Consider the following 11,780-nt stretch of genomic DNA (forward strand, 5'->3'; position numbering starts at 1 on the left):
CAGCAATACTGTATTTACACACTTTTTTGCAGAGTTCATCAACAGATACGTAATGGCAGTCGATGCTGACGCTACAGAAAGGTGTAACGTAAATGACCAAATTTGTATCACTTTTTCCGAGTAGTCATCGTAGAATTCGCATATCTCCGCTCACAGGAAGGCTTTTCACATTTTGTCAAGTGATTCTTAACAAACATTTCATAATCAAATTACTAAATACTACACCATTTTTCCTTTAGCTCAGGTTATTTCCGGTATAATTCGTCCGACACTACTTACCGCGACCAACTAAACTCTAGAATATCTTGGCACTTCGGACCTTCCCCCCATCATTTGCTGATCTCTCTTGAAAAACTACAACGCATATATTTATTATATCACCGCAAATATATATATATATATATATATATTACACCGTATATATATATATTATTACACCGCATATATATTATTACACGTATATATATATATTATTACACCGCATATATATATATATATATTATTACACGTATATATATATATTATTACACCCGTATATATATATATTATTACACCGTATATATATAAATTATTAGACCACATATATATACTACGTAGTATACTGGTACTATACCGTTGGCGCGAGTGTAGGGGTAGCAGGGTGGTAATAGTATCCACGGGGTGGGGTTACACCGCATATATATATATTATTACCCCGTATATATATATATATTATTACCCCGTATATACATATATACTAACTAGTACATGTACTGCGCCGTTGGCGCGAGTGTAGGGGTAGCAGGGTAGTAATAGTATCCACGGGGTGGGGTTACACCGCATATATATATATTATTACCCCGTATATATATATATATACTAGTACATCTACTATGCCGTTGGCGCGAGTGTGGGGATAGCAGGGTAGTAATAGTATCCACGGGGGTGGGGTTCAACGGGGGGAGTGGTTGCATACATGTTTGTGACATCATTATCGTGTTGGTTTTGGGTCGATGGATTCCCGAGGTTTAGTGAGTGCAAGTGGTGGAGCAACTGGCGCAGTTGTCCGGGGGTGGCGCGGTCGTCCAGGTCTCGCAGTAGCATGCCCGCCGTCTCGCCCTGCAAAGCCCCCCCCCTGCTTTGTGATGGAAGGTGATGTGGACTACGTGCCAACAAAAACGGAAAGTCTGATCCGTTCGATAGAGGGCGCGCACTTGGTGTGATTTCAAACAACTGGGTCGTTGCTGTAACGTGGTCTATTGTCGCAGCAGCTGCACCAACACAACTGTGTCGCATATTGCCGTAAGAAATAATGTCTGAAGGGGCAGACGAGTCGGTGGAATATGCCGAGTGCACAGGCGGCCGCGTCATCACGCTGGTTGGACGCATCGAGGTACAGGCTACGCACACCCGCACCATGCGCTTGGATGGGGATGTCGGCCGTACTAGATGGGGCTTTGCTTGGTGTTCGGGGCTACTTTTTATTACTTCTCCTACTTTCCACAGAGGATTGCACGTCCCGCAGAGCACTTCGCCGCACTTGTAGCAATGGGTTTTCACCACCGCTCGATGCAATCGAGAGCTAAATTTGGCTCTGCACAGCGCACAATGCGACCGCGACGCTGGTGGAACGAACGCGCATTCTGGCAAAAGGTTGAATGACAAAACCCGCTCGTGGCGGAAATTTCGGTCCAGCGAAGCCATACATTGGGATATCTTGTGTTTGGCGAATCGATCCACAAGCCAAGGTCTCAGTGCTCCCCTGGCGTCTTGCTGGTAGATGCGAAACACGCTGAGGTACCCCGGTCGATGCTCGACAAATATGTCGCCGCCCAGCCACATGTGACACCGTACAATCCCCAACGACCTTTCAAGATCGGGCACGATCTTCCCCAAGTCAATGGATGTCATACATCGGCCAAACCCGCGAAGTCCGTCGATCGTAAAGTCGTCGCAGTACTAGAAAAATATACACATATTAGATAACTATCATCATATTACTACAAATCACCACCAATTGTAATGCTCAACTACCTGATGATAGTATTTTTTGATGAAAGAAGAATAGTAGAATTTTCATTTTCGGTGTGACAGTCTTGATATATATAATATATATATAGTAGTTTGGCTAATGAATACTTCGAACTATATTATATTGGCAGCATACGATCAAAAAGAAAGAACAACCAAGCACGGATTGGTTCAAAGACTGATAGCCCCAGTACTATTAATAGTTCATGACTATAGTATTATTATTAGCTATAGGTTGCAATATACTAGTATAAATGTTTGGTATATTCCATATAGTTTGGCGCGTATTGCTCAGATACGAGATCAAACAAATCCACGATAGGATATATATATATATATATATATAATGGCGGTTGCTTGATATACCTCGATGAACACCATGTCGCGAAGCTTGATGAGTGGATTGTTGGCAGTCACGGCGCGCCATTTGATGGAGATCGAGTTGTGCGGATGGGATGGTGTGGGAGTGGCGAGCGGATACAAGTTCTTCAGGTCCACCACCTGGTCGTTGTGGTACGTCGCGCAGTAGTCGCGACGGCCGTCCGCCCCCGCGCTCATGATCGACGCGGCTTCGTCCAGTGTTGCCTGCACCTCTGTCACATTCAAATACACGGTTCGATATCCACTCGGGAGATGCATGTCCTTGCCGCGGTACACGGTCACCCCGTGATGTTCGTGGTCAAATGTCCATGAGATTGGACCTCCGCGGAGCCTCGTCTTCGCGACAAAGTCTACGAGAGAGCGCTGGCTCTGACGAATGTACTCGTGGCGGAGGTTGTCGGACAGCGGCGGCGTGCTGAAGAACCCATCGGGCAATGGAACTTTGACTTTCATCGGGGAAATGCAACAATGCAACGAAAAGGTCAAAGGTACCTTGGCTTGCATTTTTAAAAACCGCACATGGACGTGCTACATACGGTGTTTGTATATAACATAAATATTTGGAATTAAAATTTGTATCTCATATGATTGCAATATACCACTGTAGGGAAATGTAGGTTGGTGGTACTTCAGAATGTCACATACACTACAGTGTATTATGTGTACTCATGAGATTTGCCATGCAAGAATACCGTTATCTTGGTTGTTGTATAAGAAGAAGCTTCTCGTAGAGCCGAGGATCCACTGGACACGTGACACGTACGCCTACAAATGTCACCAAGACAATATAAGTCACACTATACAGTATATATACCGGTACGGCAAGGTCGGTGCTTAAGTACTGTTTGAGGTACTACTGTACATAACTTACTGTATATAATGCCCCTTGGTGGTTTGATTTGGCTGTGTTTACCAAACGAGCTATTTTGACTAGTTATAGAGCTGGTGTTTTCGTGGACGAGCTACTACTATTAATAGTACAGTACAGCATTGTTTATTCTGACCAACTAAACACCCTAGACCTTGTTGTCAATGTATACCAGTACTATGAGAGCTCTTTCGAAAACTGTTGAGGTAGAGTATTATTTACACTACTGCCACTCTCGTGAGGTTGGGCAAGTGCCACTTGCATTTGATTGGACACTAGGATGGCGACACAAGGTTGCAAATGGTTGTGGAGCTCTTTGCTGGAAAACTCTGGTTACCAACAGCCTGTATGTACTGTACGGTAAAGTCGTCCCAGTACAGTAGAGTCGATTTTAGTATCATTCTCCATTCAAAGTGAGGTGGGCAGAGAATTTCGTTGCACCATCCTTCCACGTACGTACTAGCGTTTACGTTACGGCCTCGCTTTTGCCCTTACTGTAATCCTTGCCCGCTTTTGTAGTTGTTGGAACACTTGTCAAGCAACGCTGGATGGCCCCTAATAAGCGATATGGATCATATTCCCGTTTGTGGGGCGTGCTATTGCTCACTTTTCAACTATCCATTTCGTAGAAGGACATTTCATTCACGTGACGAAAGGACGACATGAAATATCCTTGCAATGAGATCCTTGGACGCAGGATTTGACCATAAGTTACCTACTTACACGTTGAAAGGTCGAAAAAAATAAAAAGTATTGTCGGCACCACGATAAATTTGCCAGTATTTCCCGTCTTGCATACTAATGACCAGTGCAATCCTTGCATTACCCCGTGCAGTTTGCACACGCCTCATTCAATCAAAATTATGTCACCTCTAACGCTGACCGCAAACCACGAAAGTACTTTCTGAAGGCCTGGAACAGGTTGCCCTTCGCTCTCCGTCAATGGTATTCCCATCAAGCACCTTGATTTGGACAAAGTTCTTCTCAACCTTCAACATTATTACACCTCCTCCCCACGACATTGCACTTTGGTCAACCTGACTTACAGTACTCTCGCCACCGCAGCATGCCATCTTTTGGTCTGGTACGTAATGCAACTACGTTGAAAGTACGATTGAAGTCATACCGCTGGGATATGGAAAGGACGCTTCTGTCATAAATAATCAGGGCCCTTATCCTTGACGGCGGGCGAATGTCCAGGGGAGGTGTCCACGGTTCGTGTAGGCAGCGGGAATGCCATCAACTGTATAAGACTGATTTGAATTCCAAGGATTTCCCACTCGTTCTGTGGTTGAATAAAGTAGCGATTTAAAACGTGTAAGTTAGTATGAAACTACGAATAAGTTGGATCTTAGTGTTCTTCTACGTGTCCAGTATACAACCTCCAAGTCCAATTGTGATTGGCATCAATCAAATCACTGGGGTTAGTTTGGCGAACAATTCAGTTGCTGGAATTTCAACTTGATTCAAACCCGCGTCTTGAAGCGGAGTGATGGTCATATCCAGCCCTCAGAAAACATGGCATTTGTATGCTGACCTTCAAACCCAGGACAGAGTGATGGTCGCAATCGTAATAACATTTTGAGATGTTCCAATGACAACGAGGGGCAAAACCCATAAAAGGCTGACGAACACCAAGCCGAGAATAACTTATATATGAATACTACACTGCATACCAATACAGTACTATGTTGTAGTTACACCCCGACGTAACCGAGCTCTTTCGAAAACGTGTTGAGCTTGCTTGACTTTGACTTTTGCAAAAAATCCATCACTTTTGACAGGCCCATCACTGTGGTGTCGCACGATTGCGATCTTGCATGTTTTGGTTCATTCATGAACTTACATCTCAATATGACCACTCGTCACTCGCACACCATACACAAGCCTGTCAAAGTACTACCCTCCACGAGCCAACTCTGGCCGTTGCATACCAAGCCTGACAACTACTTTGTCAAGTGGACTGGCGGTGATTTGGGCCTCGCGCTTACTTCGGAGCCAGTTTGCGTGAGTCGCGTGACTGGCAAAGGATGCCCCCAACGCCACCTGGAGCTTGTTCGACCCGGCGACGTCTTGCTCTCCGTGAATGGCCTTCCCACCAAACACCTTGGAATGGATGTAGTCCTTCGCATCCTTCGCCATTGCCGCCTTCCCGCAACATTGCACTTTGGTCGACCTGGCTTTGACGACTTTTGGACATACCCTCACCGCAGCAGCATGCCCAGTTTTTCCCCATCCTCCCTCGGTTTAGAAACCCCTCGACCTCGTCGAATGTCGTTCACACCGCCGAGCTGCTATGTCGACGATATCACAAGTCCTCGCAACTCCAAGGGCCCAGTGAAATCGCCCTTGGTGCCCAACCCGGCAGCTCCGGAGCGCGTCAGTTCCATCCATGGTGGCCGCCACTCGTCTCCTTTCTGAGCTCTTGTGTGCGATTCATTCCATTGTATTTAATGCAATACAAACGTCGAAATCTCGCTTTACGGCGGCCTGTTGACTTGTTTGAAATGGTGGCTACATATGCTGCAACTTAGGTAGGAAATTGCCACCTCAAAACACTGTCGCCCCATCCCCCTACTTGAAAATGACCCTATTATTGTACGCCATCTCATCCAAACGAAATGTTTGGCTTGAATAGCTGGTTGGTTGCCTCAGCCGTCCGTAACCACAACAACTTACATTTTTTAGTAGTTCTCTGCTCATGGTCTACTGTATTCTGTACTCCTACAGCAACAGGCTACAAAGTGGTTGTCTTGTGGATTCACAAACTATCAGTACAAATTTCCAGACCCGGCCAAATCGAATCTCGCCGCCGAATCGAATCACGAATCGACGGCTGTGGTACGACTAAGACCGAGTCTGGATGCTAACGTTGAAGAAAATTTGATGTCAACTAATATATCTGACAGAGAACTCCCCTTTCAAGTTGGAGGTGCGAAAATAGTTGCAACATTACTGTATTTGATGTGTGACCTCTGGATGCGATAAAACCAGAAAGCAGTAACAAATCGACCTATTTTGTAAATTTATTGATTGGTAGCCAAGCCCAGAAATCCTGTCGTTTGAAAAGTTATCGTAATAATTTTCGACCCTTGGCAGGGCCGAACCTACTTTTGAGTGGCTGTGATTGGCGCTTACAGCAGAACGACAGCCAATCAGAGCTTCCAGTGTAATTGATTCCATGTGAACGCTTAGAAATCCACACGCAATGTGGACGTTTACACCGTACTATTCAATATATATATCTTCTTCCTGATTATTACAAGCGAAAACAATTGCTGTCTGTGTCACTATGGATGGCCGAGTCGTCGTTGTCGGCGCCGAGCAGTACATGTTGGTCCGCCTGGTCGTCGTGATAATACTGCATCGGCCGCCATCTCTCGGGGGCTTCGTCTTCTTGTAGAGCAATGGGCTTATACCAGTCGGCTTGCATGTCTTCTTGCGAGCTATTCCGTGGGTACCAGTACAACGACTGACCAGCGCCGAAGTCGCCTTGTACGCCACTCTGCACAAAATTCGCGTCGTTACATGCTGCTGCACCTTGTCGCATATTGCGATGCTGGTCGACAAACGATTCTTCTGGGAGGTTGTTTCGCAAGGGTTGTGGTGGTCTGTTGTCCGATGTCGCAGGTGAATTCGACGATGCCGTGAGCGTTACACAAGGAATGCATACACACGCAAAAGGTTCCATCGTCGTCATCACGATGAAAGGAACAGCGGCGGTGGTAGGCGGGTCCAAAGGATGGCAGCATTGCCGGCATACGATCTATTATCATCGTAAGAGTTATTCGATATATGCGATAAGGTGGCCCAATACGCGATACTGTGATGGCCCCAGACTCTCATAAATATATCATAAACAACTATACGTGTTGTCCAATGAAAGAGCTATGTTGACTTTTTTATATGTTTACTAGTTAGTATACATTAAACCAAAGTTCGAAATCATAAAAGATCGCTTCGAAATTGCCAATTTTGGGATCAATGCATTTTGACGAATCAAACGTCAACACGAACTAAATAAAGCCATGGATTGGCTGAAAACAACGAAATTCAACGAATCAAAACGAATTCCTTGTTGGATTGCACGCGGATTGGCCAAATTATAACTTCGAAGTGGGTTGACGAAATCGAGCAGTATAATTGGATAAAACGAAAAGAAGGCTTCCATACTATTCGCTAAATCGAATACGACAAGAACCTCTTCACTTTTGATATATATATATATATATATATATATATATATATATCACATTTCACAGGTCCGATGATGATGTGGTTGGTTTACGCCAAAGCAAGGACGAAATAACGAGGATTCACACACACAACATGCACAATACGAATCCCAAAAAAATATATAAAAAATATAAATACACTAAAACCCAACTATTTTAATCAACCATTCGAATTGGACACAACACTACATATAACTACGAGTACGTACGTGGTTACATCGACGGCATTGAAACTGCGACCGGCGACTTGTTGCTATCTTTAAGTGGCAACCGTGGCACTTCATTTCGGCTTCTTCACTTGGTTGCGGCAAAATCAGCATGCGCGTCATGCGCTGTGCTCGAAAGTGCGCGTCCATATCGACCAGCGTCCGCGCCCGCTTCTTGATACCGACACGTAAGATCCACTGGGGAAGGTTTCCGTTCAAGTTGACGTGGAAAATCTGCGCCGCTCGAAGCACCCCTCGGCGGTTGGTTTCTAAGAAGACAGTGCCAGACGCGTCGAACGTGCCGCGGACGATGCCCAGCACAGATGACAGCGGCGGGACCCAGCTTAAATCTACTGAGTGCAGGACGCGAGCCCATCCCTTGGTGGACCCCAGGGTAAAGTCATCGCAACACTATATACGTACAGGGTCTTTTGGTTACATATGTACTATATATATATATATATAAATACAAGAGAAGAGGGTGGAACGACCATACATACATATGGTGGATTCATGGGTACATATAGTACATATTATATATATATATATATATTATATAAATAAACACAAATATATATATATATAATTATATATGTATGCAAAAAACAGGGAGGGAGGACCATACGTATATATATATATATATATGGTGGATTCGGTCGGTACAAATGGTCAAACAAGTCGAATCATGCCGCCGATTTTTTGGCTAATAATTCAACTTTGAGAGCTTTGGATTGGCTGTTTCAGAAAAGACAAGCCTATTCAGCCAATCAGAGTGCCCAGCGTGATTTATACCTTGGATACTAGTATAGAAAACCACCTCGCGAATTTACAGCAAGTATATTGTGGATTTGTGTGCTCAATAAGTAAATATCCAAGTTGAAGCGGGGCACTACTGTGAATCGGGAGCCAATCGATCGACGAATCAAAATCCACAACACCAATATTCAATTGACCAATCAAATTCCTTCAACTATAATGTGACTTGAAATAGTGTGAAGGGATTTCACCCCCCCCACCAAATGTACACTATTTAACAACACGAAATATACACACACTACTATTAATAGTATATATATCAAGCACAGACGAGTAAAACTGAAAAAATATGCAGCCAAGACACACACATATGAGGATCACACATCAACCGCACCTCGACGACACAAAAGTCTCGGTTTCGACAGGGCAGGGGCGTCTCCTGGACAAACCATTTGAGGCCAATGTAGTTGCGCGGGTACGTCGGCGTGCGCGGCGCGAGGGTCGCGAGCACGGCGCAGTCGATCACGTCCTTGTTGTATCGCTGGATGAAGGTGCGGTACGAATCGGACGTGTCGCACTCGAGAAGCGACGCGGCTTCATCCAGCGTCGCGTGGAGTTCCGTGACGCTCATAAACACGACCGTGCCTTTCGCCTTTGTCAGGTCCGACCCAGCGTACACCTGGAGGTCCTGCGTCGCACGCTCCAGCTTCCACTTGTACGCACTCGTGTCGTCCAACCGGGCGTGCATCACGAGGTGCTTGAGCGCGTCGACGCCGGATGCGATCATCGCGTCAGCTTCCGACGACGTCAACACGGGGCATTGAAAGAAGTCGGGAGGAAGCGGGTGCGCGAGGCGACGGCGCTGCATGATACCCTAGCGGTGGTGCAGCAGAGATGGACGACGGCACTGGCGGAGAGGTCACAACCCTCGTGTGCTGGTTCGTAGATAAGAAACTGGCACCTCGATTGGGGTACTTACAGTACTGGCGGTGCACAGTACTGGTACATAACCTCCCACATTTAATACTATCACAACAGTACGTACTCCAAAAGTTGAAAAGCAATTACTCCATAGTATATTACTTCGAAGTACTTGAAGTACCGGTATGAATTTGCTCGCCGAAATTTCATTGGCTCCCGATTTTGTTGAAGAACGAATATAAAAGAAAAATATAATGTAGCCAATCACCGACAAGAATTTCTAGACCTACTTACAGTATGCGAGCAATTCATGATCGGTTTGGTCGGAGTGATTCGACTGACAGCAGGGGTCTGGAAATTCATACGAATGCAATAATTTAATATTATAGGGAGATTTCGGATGGTAATTATTATTTTCAGTTAATACTACGTAGTAATAAATACCATGCGAAATCTTCGAAGTATTAAAATACTTCGAAGCACTATTAGTACGGGTACGTACTATTAATACTACTTACAGTACTACTGTACTACCAAGATTGCCTTGTCATGAATTATAGTAGCATAAAAATTATAGTAGCATAAACAGCATGACCAGGAGCTCCATATATACTGTACTACTGTATACAACAACGTACAGCTGCCCACAACCATTTCTCTCTCAGCTCAAAGCCGTCGCTTCACTAGGTACTACTACCGTAATATCAAAATAATTAGTTTTCACAGGTCGATTGACCACCATGGCTGGAATGCAAAACCACGAAAAATGTGTACAAATTGTGGCTTTCAAAGTTCTCGAAATCACAAGGTTCCTTCTGTGCACGGGCGTCGGGTACATAATGCACGACAAACAAGGGTAGAAATGTATTTAAAATATAAGTATATGCAAGTGAAGTGGCGGTTTATGAGTCTACTCAAAGCGGCCTCGACGGGACATGTAATCGTACATGGCCATGGTGCTCAGGAGCAGCACGACGCTCGTGACTTGGCCGTAGATGCGCGTGTGCATGATCTTCTGGGAGAACTGGATGTTCGGGTTCCGGTTCTGGTCGAGGAAGATGAGCCCCACCATCGGCACGGCGGTGCATGCGATGGTGCGGAATGGGTAGTCGTGGACGTAGTTGCCCAGCTGCTGGTGCAGTGGTAGCGACTTGGAAGACGATAGTTCGGCTTTGGCAGCGGCGGGACCGCCTTGGAGGTCTGAAATGTACTTGTCTGGGTTGCGACTGCCTCGCAGCAAGTCGGTTTCCGCGGCAATTGTGAACGACGACAAGCCCGCCATGACGACCAGACCCACCTTGCCACTCACCCCCAGCCGAGCGCGAAACGTCGGCGAGTACTGGTGCGCGGCCGCGACGAGGGTACCTGCCACGGCGGCGGTGCCGGCACCGACCTTGAGCCCGAACGAGGTCGAGCTGGACGTGATGATGTCGCGCTTTTGAATCGACGAGGTCATGGCTTTGGTTTGTGTCGGTGGGGTCTCTTGGCGGAGGAAGATGAGGAAATGGGGTAGAAGGGGAAGTATTTCTGAAATAGCTCAGCTGACATGGGAGTAAATGCAATGATTACCTCATCTTGATGCACCAGGTACCGGTTAGTCAACATCGTGCTTACTAACTCAAATTGGAATTTACTGGTATAAGTGTCTCACCGTACTGCTGCTATAAATAGCCAAGATGGCGTGCGTACCCTGGATATAAATAAAAGGAGCTGCAAAACGGCAAACTTCCCTTTGCATTGATGGTGTAGAGTGAAGATTATGGTGTACACTGGCAAAGTCCCCCAGCATCCTTGTGGTTTGGCCCTTCACAAGTTGGTTGCTCTCAATGTACACTGTACAACCCAATGACGTTCCAGCTCGCCACATCCATGGAGGTTCTATATCAAGGAATTCGAAGGATCATTCACTACACATCATTCAAATTAGACTGATATAGCATATATCTTGACAACTATTTCGAGGCCACATCGACATATGTATGCACTCGGTTATACAAAGTAAAGTCAATTCGGGGGCGAATGTATTAATGCAAATTTAGGTATTTCGGATTGGCTATTACAGATAGAGACAACCAATCACAAGTCCCCGCTTGCTTCAATTTTGGTTGGAAATTTATACCGAATTCGCAATATATTACGTACAGTCCTGATGTAAACTATAGACGCACGTGAATTTTTGACATTTCTCAAAACTTATTTCGATTTGAAGCTCACTGATTTGATATGATACTTTATTTAAGTTTCGAAATACATTGTTGGTGACAAAACTTTAAAATTCGAAGTACTATTTTTGAAAATTACAAAAAACCATTTTTCAGGGTGATGCAAATTATAGACGCACTTTTTTAAGAGCAGTTATTTATCAATTGCATTACCGTTTCTCAACACTACTTGGGCCATCCT

The 11,780-nt window shown here is 45.2% G+C and overlaps 4 protein-coding genes across 4 annotated transcripts; 1 reads left to right on the plus strand and 3 right to left on the minus strand.

The window, feature by feature from the left end:
- Positions 1 to 805: 805 nt before the first annotated feature.
- H257_13264 (hypothetical protein) lies at positions 806 to 2,848 on the minus strand. The gene is made up of 2 exons (XM_009840729.1): positions 2,377 to 2,848; positions 806 to 1,938 (listed from the first exon to the last, which is right to left on the minus strand). Exons 1-2 carry the CDS (start codon positions 2,842 to 2,844, stop codon positions 871 to 873), a joined length of 1,536 nt encoding a protein of 511 aa, XP_009839031.1. The 5' UTR covers positions 2,845 to 2,848; the 3' UTR covers positions 806 to 870.
- Positions 2,849 to 5,021: 2,173 nt separating this feature from the next.
- Positions 5,022 to 5,938, plus strand: H257_13265 (hypothetical protein). Its single transcript, XM_009840730.1, has one exon. The coding sequence runs from the start codon at positions 5,096 to 5,098 to the stop codon at positions 5,678 to 5,680; it is 585 nt and encodes a 194-aa protein (XP_009839032.1). The 5' UTR covers positions 5,022 to 5,095; the 3' UTR covers positions 5,681 to 5,938.
- Positions 5,939 to 6,450: 512 nt separating this feature from the next.
- On the minus strand, positions 6,451 to 9,421 carry H257_13266 (hypothetical protein). Its single transcript, XM_009840731.1, has 3 exons — positions 8,851 to 9,421; positions 7,704 to 8,111; positions 6,451 to 7,025 (listed from the first exon to the last, which is right to left on the minus strand). The coding sequence occupies exons 1-3, from the start codon at positions 9,322 to 9,324 to the stop codon at positions 6,519 to 6,521; spliced, it is 1,389 nt and encodes a 462-aa protein (XP_009839033.1). The 5' UTR covers positions 9,325 to 9,421; the 3' UTR covers positions 6,451 to 6,518.
- Positions 9,422 to 10,217: 796 nt separating this feature from the next.
- On the minus strand, positions 10,218 to 10,914 carry H257_13267 (hypothetical protein). Its single transcript, XM_009840732.1, has one exon. The coding sequence runs from the start codon at positions 10,831 to 10,833 to the stop codon at positions 10,288 to 10,290; it is 546 nt and encodes a 181-aa protein (XP_009839034.1). The 5' UTR covers positions 10,834 to 10,914; the 3' UTR covers positions 10,218 to 10,287.
- Between the last annotated feature and the right edge of the window lie 866 nt (positions 10,915 to 11,780).

This window comes from Aphanomyces astaci, assembly GCF_000520075.1.
Source record: "Aphanomyces astaci strain APO3 unplaced genomic scaffold supercont1.47, whole genome shotgun sequence".
NCBI lineage: Eukaryota > Oomycota > Saprolegniomycetes > Saprolegniales > Verrucalvaceae > Aphanomyces > Aphanomyces astaci.

Coding starts and splice junctions, on each gene's coding strand:
- H257_13264 (XM_009840729.1), bottom strand. CDS start 2,844: ATGAAAGTCAAAGTTCCATTGCCCGATGGGTTCTTCAGCACGCCGCCG. Junction 1,939..2,376: donor GCGACATGGTGTTCATCGAG/GTATATCAAGCA, acceptor ATATTTTTCTAG/TACTGCGACGACTTTACGAT.
- H257_13265 (XM_009840730.1), top strand. CDS start 5,096: ATGAACTTACATCTCAATATGACCACTCGTCACTCGCACACCATACAC.
- H257_13266 (XM_009840731.1), bottom strand. CDS start 9,324: ATGCAGCGCCGTCGCCTCGCGCACCCGCTTCCTCCCGACTTCTTTCAA. Junction 8,112..8,850: donor GAGACTTTTGTGTCGTCGAG/GTGCGGTTGATG, acceptor GTACGTATATAG/TGTTGCGATGACTTTACCCT. Junction 7,026..7,703: donor AATGCCGTCGATGTAACCAC/GTACGTACTCGT, acceptor CGATGATAATAG/ATCGTATGCCGGCAATGCTG.
- H257_13267 (XM_009840732.1), bottom strand. CDS start 10,833: ATGACCTCGTCGATTCAAAAGCGCGACATCATCACGTCCAGCTCGACC.